Raw genomic sequence first — 12,216 nt, 5'->3', positions numbered from 1 at the left:
ATACAGTAATCAGTCATTGAGTCCTTGAAGAAATTAATTCTATTTGAATTGTCTTTGGCTGTTAAATCTTGCTTCTCTTCTTTCAGTGATTCTTTAATGGTAATTTGGACCCAGTATGGCATGTTTCAAGTCCAATAGAATTGTATTTGTTTTATCAATGAAGAAACTTGATCTTCCTTCTGATGAAAGATGGCAGTTCAGTTATATAAGACAATTTAGTCAGATGGAATCGGTAAGCCAGATGTTAACTGACCTGATTCAATTGATTACCCTTTTTTGGTATGTAGATGCAGTCTAAAACATGACATATAAAGTTAAGAAAATATCTAGAAGAAGTTTTGACTTTTTTTCAAGTTATGGAATGGAATAAGAAAGAAAATGATGGCTTGAAGAGCCAGACAGACACTTCTCACTTCCTTAGGGCCTGTGCATACATTCTGATTGAATATTTTAAATTTCAGTGGAGTATATATTTTTATTCATAATATTCTGAATGAGAGCACTACGTTTTTAATATGATTTTTGTGAGCTCCTAAGTTATATTTTAAAATTGCATTTATAGGCTAGATTTCTTTCCTCTTTGGGCACATATCTCCAGTTTTATTTTGTATTATTTTATCTAATAATCACTTACTTTGTGCCATAAATACTTCCAAGTACTTTACAAATGCTAACTCTTTTAATCTGCCTAACAGCCCAGTGAGGTAGATATTATTACCCCAGCTTTACAGACAAAGACACTGAGTCCCTGTGAGACTTAGTAATTTGTCCAGCTCACACAGCTGATGAGTATTCGAGCTGGGCTTTAGGGCTTCATAGGGCTTGCTCCTCACCACAGTACCCTCTTAAGGCTTAGGGGCCATATATTCTAAAACAATAGGGGCAAGCCTACCATTACAAGAAATTTGTTAAAGGCGTGCCTGGGTAGCTCAGTTAAGCCTCCAACTCTTGATTTTGGCTGAGGTCATGATATCACAGTTTGTGAGATCAAGGCCCAAGTTGGGCTTGGTGCTGACAGTATGGAGCCTGCTTGGGATTCTCTCTCTCTCCTTCCCTCTGCCCCCTACTCATGCTCTCTCAAAATAAACTTAAAAAAAAAATTTGACCATTTTAAATCTGATTTTGAGGAAGGTCCATAGGTATTTTATTGTTTGAGACTAGAAAGGAATATATAAATGTTTCTGTACCATCTTCTTTTTATATTTGATTTGTGAAACTCATGGGCTGCAATAGTTTCACTTTTTTTGTTTTTACCTTCCTAAAGAGTTCATTTAATTATGACTTCCATAATGACCTCAACCACTAAACAGACTGTTATTAGCAGACCTATAAGACTGAACAAGAAGGAGTCAAGTTCCTGCTGCATTTTTTTTTTAATGTTTATTTTTGAGAGAGAGAGAGGAGAGAGAGATGGAGCATGAGCTGGGGAGGGGCAGAGAGAGACAAAATCTGAAGCAGGCTCCAGGCTCCAAACTGTCAGCACAGAGCCTGACTTGGGGTTCGAACTCAGGAGCTGAGATCCTGCCCTGAGCCAAAGTCGGACGCTTAACCGACTGCACCACCCAGGCACCCCACCCTTTTTTTATGTTTATTAATCGAGATCATGACCTCAGCCAAAATCAAGAGTCAGAGGCTCAACCGAGCTACCCAGGCACCCCAAGTTCCTGCTATATCTTAAAGTTTGCAAAAATACTGATCTTGTATTAGTAGAACCAATGAATAGAGACTCACTAAAATCATTTTTGTCATTATCAAGTATCAGGTGAATTTCTATGGATTTTTTTAATTGAATTTAAACATTCAGTTGTTAGAGTGCCTGTCATACATAACACATCTTGTTAGGTGTAGTAAGACTAGGAAGAGACACAGGACATGGACTAAGCCTCAGAAAACCTATCACCTTGCTGAAGGACCAGAAAGGCCAGATTAGAAGCATGTGGCACGATGGGAGCAGGAAGGGATTCACATGACACTGGCTTGGCCTTGAGTTGATAATTGTTGAAACTAGGTGAGGGGTGGGGGCCATGACGTTCATCATCTCTCTAACACTTTTATATACGTTTGAAATTCTTCATAATAAAGAAAGAAATGAAAGTGCTCAGATACTGGAATTCAAAGGGTGAGGAGATTAGCTTTGCTTGGGCAAATGGTGGATTTCCAGGAAGATTGCTTGGAAGAGGTGGAAACTGGTGTAAGACGAGAAGAATTCATATGTTCTCTTAGGCAACAGGGACCCTGCCTCCTGAGGGTCAGCACAATAAGGAAAGGAAGGGAGACGTAGCTGGAGGCTAAGGAGGAAGAAAGCCTGGGGAAAAAATGGGGCCTGAGCAGCTCCTCAAAACTCACTCCATTTCTTCTTCATAGTGTGCTATGCTGCTTTCTTCTCTTCCAGTGCATTGATCCATTCTAGATTCGTGCAGTTCAGCCCTAAGTTCTGGGGGAGAGATCTATTGAGTTAGAAAACTACTTTTCCCAAAATTAAAGCATGCAATTTTGTGCTTTTGTTGAAAATCAGTACTTTGTGTAGTCAGATGAAAATTTGTCTTAGACATGGGAGCTCCTGATATCTTTATACAGTAAAATCCCACTGACTACTATATATGAACTACTTATTCAAAATATTTCATACACGCTCCTTCAGAGAGCGTACTCGAGGGCTGAGAACGCAAAAGACATCTGACAGAGGTGCCGTCTGCACTTGATGAGCGTAACTTACACAGGTGTGGACAGTATTTTTCTGTAACAGATATTTAGGGTAAAGTCATCATGAAAAATAGGTTAGTTCCTTTTTAAATCATAGGAAAATTGGCATATTTTAAAAGCGTAAGTAAAAATATTAACAATTCTTTGAAATTGCCTGTTTTCAGAGTGTTCTGCCAACAACACGCTGCACTGAAAGACACTCATGATGGTACGTCTCTAAAATTTAGTACTGTGTGTTTAAAGAAAGGTATACATTTAGGTAAAACATGGAAGTCTGATTTACTAGCCTCACTGAATTAAATAAGTTTTTGAGTTAAATTTTTACCTGTTTATAAAATTGCCAGTCTCTCTGTGCAGTGTGCAATGTTAATGGACTAACTTTTCTTCTGTGCACCTACTTTCAGGAAAGTCTCTGTCTGGTATCTCCCCTACTCAATACAAGCAGAAGACCAACCGAGGATATGGTAAAAAGCTTTGACTTTTGTGACTGCTTCTCTTCTAAACGAGTATCAGAATTTTCAGTAGATAATATTGATAAATTGCTGCATGCTCCCTGAATTTTTCTCAAGATTCGTGGTTAGCATTTCAGTTCTAATTAAGGAAAAGTGGGCCCTGGCTAACTGAAGTAATGGGATGTACATTCATTCATGAATGGCCTCTGTGTACTCCTGACCAGCAATGTCTTATCAGCACTAAATCTGGAATGCTCACTGTGGACCAGAGTCAGGACCTCTTTGGAAAGGCTTAGTTCCACGTTCTAGCAACTGCATTTTTGTGGTAGTAAACAACACTCTAAACAATGTTGTTCATTTTTCAGTCATTACCCTTTTATCAGAAAGTACTATCAGGGGCGCCTGGGGGGCTCAGTTGGTTAAGTGACTCAGTGATTTTGGCTGAGGTCATGATCTTACAGTTAGACTGAGCCCCACGTTGGGCTCTGTACTGACAGCAAGGAACCTGCTTGGGATTCTCTCTCTCCCTCCCTTTCTGTCCCTTCCCTGTTCACACAGGTGTGCTTGTTCTCTCTCAAAATAATTATTTAAAAAAAAAAATTATAGGTACTTGGGTGGCTCAGTTGGTTAAGCGTCCAACTTTGGCTCACGTCATGATCTCGCAGTTCGTGAGTTCGAGCCCCGCGTCAGGCTCTGTGCTGACAGCTCAGAGCCTGGAGCCTGCTTCAGATTCTGTGTCTGCCTCTCTCTGCCCCTCCCTTGCTCATGCTCTGTCTCTGTCTCAAAAACAAAACATTAAAAAAAATTTTTTTAAAGAAATTACTATTAAAAATATAGCTGTTGACCAATGTTTATTTTTAAAAAAACATTTAAAGTTTATTTTGATAGAGTACAAGTGGGGGAGGGGCAGAGAGAATCCCAAGCAGGCTCCACACCAGTGTGAGGCTCAAACCCCCAAATCGTGAGATCATGTCCTGAGATGAAGTGGGAGGCTAAACAACTGAGCCACCCAGGTGCCCCAATCAGTGTTTATTGATAGGGAAAGGTAACAATGTATTAGTTTTATTTTTAAAGAAATTTAAAAAATCAATAGTTTTGAAAAGCAGATGAGAACACTGTTATGAATCCTCTCCCCAGAGGAAACTATCAGTTTCATTTGTATTCCTCTAAAAGTTTCATGTATATACAAAATATAGTAGTAACTATATTTTCTTTTCACCCACTGTATTTTAGAGATCCTTCCATGTCCATACAAATACACATACCTTGGTTTTAAAAGGCAGCATGTTATTCCAGTGTATCAGTTGCATAGCTGAATTACAACTGAACTAGTTTCTGCATAATAGACACTTAGGTTATTTCCATTTTCTTTTTATTTTGAAAGTGAGCTAGAGCACACATGCGGGCAGGGGAGAGGCAGAGAGAGAGAATCTTCAGCAGGCTCCATGCTCAGTGCCGAGCCTGATGCCAGGCTCAGTCCCACAACCCTGGTATCATGGCCTGAGCCAAAATCAAGAGTTGGACGCTCAACCGACTGGGTCATCCAAGCGCCCTTTTTTCCATAAATTTCTATCACATTAAATAATGTAGTTAACATTTTTTCCCATTCATCGTTGTGCCTTTATGAGCCGTACCATTTCGAAAACTTCATGCAGCTTGCTGGGTCCAAGAGCATAAACAATGAAGCTGTGGTAACAATGGGCTAATTACCTTCCAAAGAGGCTGTAATACCAGCAGTACACAATTATCCCAATCCCTCCAAACATTATATATTAAACACCTTCATCTTTGTCAGTCTGGTAGGAGAAATATTTTGCATGTCTTCACTTAGGAGTAAAGGTGAATGTAGCCCCCTATCTTTTCATCAATTATATTTGTTTTCCTGTGATCCAGTCTTTCTCTTTAATGAACTCTTCCTAGAGGGTCCCCCCCTTGCCCATTTTTCTGCTTTTTATATTGATTTATATTTAGATTTTAAAAATTGGTACTTTATCATATGTGTTGCAAACATTTAGTCTAAGTCCACCATATCTTTCGACTTTGTAATAACTTTTAGCATACAGTTTTATATTTTATGTAGTCAAGCATCTATCTTTTCCTTTATGGATTCTGGATTTCCTACAGGATTCATATTTTCAACTGATTTTTCAGGACTGAAAAGAAAAAGAGGAAGAAAGAAACGCCTCTCAACAGGCATTCCTGTACAGGTAATTTGACTTCATTTGATTATAGCTTTCAGTTTCTTTACACAAAGTCCTTATTTTAACAGTTCTAAAACAGTTCTAAACAGAAGTTCTACATACCAGGTGATATGGTACCAGAAGCGTAAGGTGAATGTAAAAGAAAAGTTGGCTTCATCTTGGGTATCCTAGCACATGACCTGCAGGAGGTGACAGGTCCCATGGCTCCTGTAACACATGCCCTGGGACCACATCAGAGTGTCTAAGTGCACCGTGCACTTATGGTCTTAATGTGGGCAAGGTGCAGCAAAGCATCCTTACCTAGCCGTATTTCTCAGTTGCACGATCCGACCTAACTTATAATTTTCTGCATTACTATTATGTGTAAAGTGTATGAAGTATTTTGGGAACTTGAAAGTTTTTTATGTATCAGCTCATACGAGCTAAATGAATATGAGCTAGCAACCTTTCACCTCTTGCTGTTTATACTACAGGAGCTAGTCACAACTCGTGATGTTTTGTTATACAGAAATACATTTGATGTTTACATGTAAACTATCAATGAATATGGGGCATGATTTTCACCATGGGCATATTGATGAATTACATGCAACAAAACATTGGTTTTCATTTTACGCAACATTAAATGCCAACAGTAAGTGTAATCTTGATTCTTCTCTCCCTCTAGCCATCTGAAACAATGACACTCAATAGATTCATACAAGAAATGAAGGAAGAGGAGAGCAGACACACAGGTTTGCTATAAATTTTGTAACAAATAGGACTTACAATACTTATAACAATGAAGACTCATTTATTTCAAAGTTGGTATCCCACATTATTCTTCTGGACTTGTGGTAATTGTTAGAATAGGAACCTTTTATCGTAGCTGTCCACTCTATCATAAGGCCAGCAGATCAAAGAAATTTTAGGTAGGGATGGTCCATTGTTCTTAGTCCAAAGAAAGGATATACTTCCTGATCTAGAAGCCAGGGTTACCTGAGCTCAGAATCCAGGGACATGCTGCCCCTTGCACTGTACCCTCCACTCCCCCCAGGAAGCTGAAGCCAGTAATTACAGGTTTCTGTCAAGGAAACATAGACATTCCATCATGACACACAATTATTGTGACAGAAAAAAAAATGATGGGAGGCTATCAAAGATTTGAAACTAAATTTTAGAAAATCCTCTTGATTCACAGAATTAGTTGTAACATTCATTGTTTCAGCTAGGGAAAAAAATGAGGCATGGTGAAAATTACAATTAAAAGACAAAGGTGCTGTATTTATTATCTTACTAATTGTGCTCCTCCATCACTAGGCAAGGTCTGCAGAAGTGACCACACAGGGATTGATGATAGCAGCCCTGAGACCATTTCCTTCTAAAATGTGTTTCTTATTTTTAGATGCAATTAGATCAAGTGTGAAAATTGATTTTCTTAAGAAATGTAAGAAAGTGGGGCTTCTTGATGATTTATTTGAAGAAATATTAGACAAACTTCATTTGATTCAAGAAAGACTCATGGATGAGACTGCTTCCGAATCAGGTATTGAAATAGCAACATTTCTACATGTAGAGGCTTCTCACAAACCTACCTGTAAAACAAAACTTTAAAAAGTGCACCTTTTCTTTCTGTGTGGTTTCTTTTTCTTTGCCTTATCTCATTCTTTGATACAATTCAATGCTTCAGATCTCTAGAGATCCTGTTTATAATATATCAGTAGGATGTGGGTAATTCAGAAACTTAATGCAGTCAAAAGCATCCTAATGCCCTAAAAGTTTCGATGTACTTTCCAGAAGTGTGTAGCTGAGAGTGACCCCCAATGGGATAGGTATGTTCAGAACCACACGCAGTCATACAGCCAACAACTTGTTGCCAACATCTGAAAATGGCGTTTTGATTTGACTCAAATTCTATTCCTTACATCTCTGTTTATAATGTTAACTCAAAATTCACTGAAGGAAAAGTAAGGCTTTGATGTTTCATTTAGTTAAATGTGACCTTTTGTAAAAAAGCTGTCTGGGAAGCCAAAGTTCCATTTATATACAGTGTACATAAGCTCACGGTGTAGGTTCTAAGAAGGCAAAGTGGCTACACACTGCCACTTTGCCTTCTTAGAACCTACACCGTGAGCTTCTAAACTTCATGATAAATGGAGTTATCTTACAAGGAAAAGCTCGACAAGTCTAGACTCTAGGCAACAATGTAAAGTCTATGATTATCTGAGAGGGATTTTTTTTTTAAATTTTTTTTTAACGTTTATTTTTGAGACAGAGCATGAACGGGGGAGGGGCAGAGAGAGAGGGAGACACAAAATCGGAAGCAGGCTCTGAGCCAACAGCCCGACTCGGGGCTCAAACTCACGGACCGTGAGATTGTGACCTGAGCTGAAGTCGGACGCTCAACCGACTGAGCCACCCAGGCGCCCCTGAGAGGGATTATTTTCAACACAACAAAATCAAAGAGTGAAATTATGAAGACATTTCCAAAAGCTCACTCATGACATTCTTTCATTCATTTCTTTACTTTAGACCAAGCACTTCTCAAACTTGAACTTGCCTCTCAGAATCCCTGCAGGGCTTGTTAAAACAGTACCTGAGCCTCACCTAGCCACGAATTTGCATTTCTAACACGTCCCCAGGAGATACTGCTGCTTCACCAGTCTGATCCTGACAGATACCACAGTTCCCCCGGGCTTGGCGGCTCTGGTTACTTTTCCTTATTTGGGGTTACTTTGTAAGGTGTTTCTGCCTACATAAATTATTTAAATTAAAACTGAAAATGTTGGGGCGCCTGGGTGGCACAGTCGGTTAAGCGTCCGACTTCAGCCAGGTCACGATCTCGCGGTCCGTGAGTTCGAGCCCCGCGTCGGGCTCTGGGCTGATGGCTCAGAGCCTGGAGCCTGTTTCCGATTCTGTGTCTCCCTCTCTCTGCCCCTCGCCCGTTCATGCTCTGTCTCTCTCTGTCCCAAAAATAAATAAATGTTGGAAAAAAAAAAATTAAAAAAAAAAAAAAAAACTGAAAATGTTTTTCTCCCTACAGACTATGAAGAAATTGGGACTTCACTTTTTGACAGTAGATTGTTTGAAGACACATTTGTAAATTTTCAAACAGGTACGTGAGTTATAACTGAGCAGCACAGTTTATAAATATATATATTAAAGTAATACACTACTATGCAGCAGATAAAAATCCTATTTCAGAAGAATTTTGTCTTATTAAATGAAAAAGCCCATTGCAAAGCATTATGACCCCTCACTCACACACACAACAGAAAAAGTGCACCCCAATGGAAACCGTCGTTCTCTGTAAGTGGCTGGACAGTGCCACATTACATTTTCCACATATACACAGTATCTTAGTAATCAGTAAAAACTCCATTTTTTGTTTCTACTTTTTTAAATGATTGCAAAATGGGAGGTATTCGGTCCCCTTATTCAGGACTCAGCAGGAACTGGTGAGGCAGCAAGGCTGTGATAAACTCCATGGCTGCTTGACTCCCTCCCTGGACTTAATGTGTACAAATTTTAATTCCCTCGGTATTAGGGAAGGAGGGTTGGAATTCATTTATTCTCAAGTTTTAAAAAAGATGAGCAAGAAAAAAATCAAGAAACTTTTGAAAAAGAAGAAAGCCTGGAGGGAGCAGAGACTTAAATGGTTGCTATTTTACAGAAAGGTTTTATTGAATCATTATATTGTATACCTGAAACTGATACGACATTGTATGTTAATAATACATCAACCATTTACTGAGTAGGTCCTTGTACCATTAACATGCTTTCAAAACTGACTAAATTTCCACTTACTGATGAGTCTGATCAACCTCTCTCAAGCTGCCCCACACAGCTGGACAGATATGCCACACACTCTGGCATATCCTGGCCAGAGTGGAAGACACACATTCGCACAGAATTTGGTGTAAATAGCTCCCCCTAAAGTTGTACACTGTGCCCTACACTCCATTCAAATTCTGTATTACATTTTTAATCAGAAAAACCAGCATGTCCTTTAATAGTCTCTTGAGAATGCATACTGCTAATGTGAGTATCCATATATTTTTTAAAGCAGCCTTTAAAATTTTTAAGCCTAATTTTGTAGGAGACTTTCATATAAAAGTTACATTTCTAGCACCTGTCACTACTTGCATAGGTTGAGAGTATACACATTACAGTGTAGTATTTGGAAGGTGTGGGTCACTAAGAGGAGGCATTATTTGGAATTGCATTAGAACTTAAAAGGCCTAACTTTTGACATCTCATCTTGCTTAATTTAGCCTTTCTAATGTTCAAGAAAGTTAACTACAGGTATTCTAGAGAAAGATTATGTGTGTGTTTTAATATTCTTCAACTTATAAGTTTTCAAAAAATGACATTGTCACTGAGTAATATTGTTATTTACAGAGCCTGTTTCCACAATAAAAGCCTTCCTATTCCTAAATAAAATCAAAAGCTTTTACATAACATTAAAAATTGGATGCAATTTTATAAATGATTTGCCCTTAACCTTGCTATTCTACACACATGCTCTCTCCACTTAACAGATATAGTGTAGCATGAAGATAATACAGTCTCTGCTTTTGAGTTCTCAAAGATATACAATAGAGAGTCAAGCTCTAAAGATGTACTGACCAGCTGTATGTGATAAATACTAGAATTCTATCCTGAATTAGAAGAGGAAGAAAAGGCATATAAGAACCAGTCCCTCTGCACAGCACTGTGTACTACTGTGCACTTGCATGTAAAAGGGGCTAGAAATAGTCCATTGTTTATAAAACTACCAACCTGAAATCATTTCATTTCTTATCACAGCAATAGAGAATAAAATTGATCAATGTGAAGAAAGGCAGAAGCAACTGAAGGAAGAGATTGAAGGACTTCAGGACTTAAAAAAAACCTTGCGGTCTCTTCAAGAAGATAGAGAACTTAGGTCAAGTTCTACTTCAGTATCTTCTGGGTCTTCTAAGGAGTACTATTTCCTGGGCCAGGAATGAGGCTCAGCTGCAAGCAGGCTGCGAACAGAAGATCTAACCTGTGGAAGCCACACATCTTTAGACCTACGCCTCTCAGGTCGCTCTGGTCCTCAAACTTCAATCCTCATCAACTCTTACCTGTTCCTACATTTCATGCCTGACTGGGTATTTACTGCCTCCCTCTTATCATCTCACTTCTGTTCTCCAACAACATGTTTCTCAGATTCTACTTGAGTAAATTAGATTATACCTCCCATCTCTCCCACCCTCTGCCCTGAAAGTCCTATGGTGGCTTCATGCTGGTGCATTGCCTCCCATGCTTCCCCCACTCCAGTGATCTAAGTTGACTTCGATAACATACAAGATGCTCCTGGAAGTAAAGGCTCCCCCCAGGGCCTCTGCTTGTCCTGCTGTGAAGCCTTAACTACTCTGTTTCCTTTCTCTGCCTGCAGACCTCATTACACCAGTTCTACCCCTTCTTCCCTCTGAGATCACTTCCCAAGATAACCCATTGTATCTTACATCCCACCGTTAGGGTATAAATTCTGAGGGCAAAATCTCACTATTCCTGTGATTTGCTCTCAACACATTCCCAGCACCTATGATGCTCAATAAGTGCATAAACTGTTATTATCCTTTGAGACTCGTTCCAGCCCATAATGACTCAAAGTAAATTTGAATATTTTACTCCACTTATCCCAAATTTACCTGTCATCACAAAGTCTGCTTTTTATTTTTGGGTTTTTTAAGTTTGTTTATTTGAGAGAGTGCGCGTGCAAGGGAGGGGCAGAGAAAGAATGAGACAGAATCTCTAGCAAGCTCCACGCTGTCAGCACAGAGCCAGAAGTGGAGCTCACACTCACGAACCGTGAGATCATGACCTGAGCCAAAATCAAGAATCAGACGCTTCACTGACAATCACACAGGTGACCCGACAAAGCCTGCTTTTTAAATTTCTTTTTGGCTGCAGTCACTACATGGGCGTATATAATCTTTAACATAAGTATTTCAATTTAAAATGACTACAAAAGAACATCAGTGGGAATACACAAGAATGAAAATCACTAAGACTTTTCTCTGACAATACAATTTGGATTTTTATGCACCAAATCTGATCCCTGAAAACCGGACATTCATATTTCTTTTTACCACACTACTCTGATACACAATAATGCCACATTGCAAAATGAGTTTGATCCAAGTCCCCAGCATGGTGTCTCACATGTTTTAAGTACTCACAAAATGTCCACTGAATGAAGAATAGGATATAGGTGAAAAGTACATGTCCATTCCTGTTTTAAGGGCAACCCTAGCTGAATTCATAATTACCTGAGTGACAAAAATCTAAATCTAGTGGCTTTTAAATTCAGCTGCACATCAGAATCACCCAAGCATTTAAGAAACTACAAGGAGGGAGTCAAGGAAGATAGCAGATTAGGAAAGATCCTGAGCTCAACTCCCAGAGACACACCAAGGCAACAAGCATATGTACAACTCTCTGTGAAAACAACCTGAAGACTGGCAGAACAGGTCTTCCACCGACAGACCTAGAGAGGCGGCTACATGGAAAAGGGTAGGAGGAGGGGTGCTTGCCTGGCTAGGTCAGTTAAGTGTCTGACTCTTGATTTGCGCTCAGGTCAAGATCTCACAGTTCCTAAGTTCAAGCCCCGTGTCGGGCTCCACATTGACAGTATGGAGCCTACTTGGGATTCTCGCTCTCCTCTCTCTGTCCCTCCCCTACTCGCATACACACACACTCTCTCAGAATAAATCAATAAAAATTAAAGAAAAAAGGGGAGGAGGGGCAGAGACACAATCAGTAGCCACAGCCCTGGTATGACTACCCACTAAATAGTAGGGACATCTTAGGCACAAAGGAGCAGGGGTCCCAGGCCCTAAATTGGGCACCCC

General features: G+C 39.5%; 1 protein-coding gene across 2 annotated transcripts in view; it reads left to right on the top strand.

Annotated features, from left to right (window-relative positions):
• Positions 1-10,950, top strand: part of SETDB2 (SET domain bifurcated histone lysine methyltransferase 2) — a 90,154-nt gene extending 79,204 nt beyond the window's left edge. The window contains exons 5-11 of one of the 2 annotated variants that reach the window (XM_040448382.1): positions 2,868-2,911; positions 3,108-3,167; positions 5,307-5,362; positions 6,024-6,090; positions 6,741-6,881; positions 8,379-8,450; positions 10,145-10,950. In XM_040448382.1, coding sequence (XP_040304316.1) covers positions 2,868-2,911; positions 3,108-3,167; positions 5,307-5,362; positions 6,024-6,090; positions 6,741-6,881; positions 8,379-8,450; positions 10,145-10,326 — 622 coding nt within the window. In that variant the 3' untranslated portion in view covers positions 10,327-10,950. The remainder of the gene's footprint in view (positions 1-2,867; positions 2,912-3,107; positions 3,168-5,306; positions 5,363-6,023; positions 6,091-6,740; positions 6,882-8,378; positions 8,451-10,144) is intronic. The other variant, XM_040448383.1, reaches the window with a different exon arrangement.
• Positions 10,951-12,216: the final 1,266 nt, after the last annotated feature.

Source organism: Herpailurus yagouaroundi, unplaced genomic scaffold (genome assembly GCF_014898765.1).
Source record: "Herpailurus yagouaroundi ecotype Mexico unplaced genomic scaffold, PumYag 197, whole genome shotgun sequence".
In the NCBI taxonomy this organism is placed as follows: domain Eukaryota; kingdom Metazoa; phylum Chordata; class Mammalia; order Carnivora; family Felidae; genus Herpailurus; species Herpailurus yagouaroundi.
This window is presented reverse-complemented; position numbering and strand designations above follow the sequence as displayed.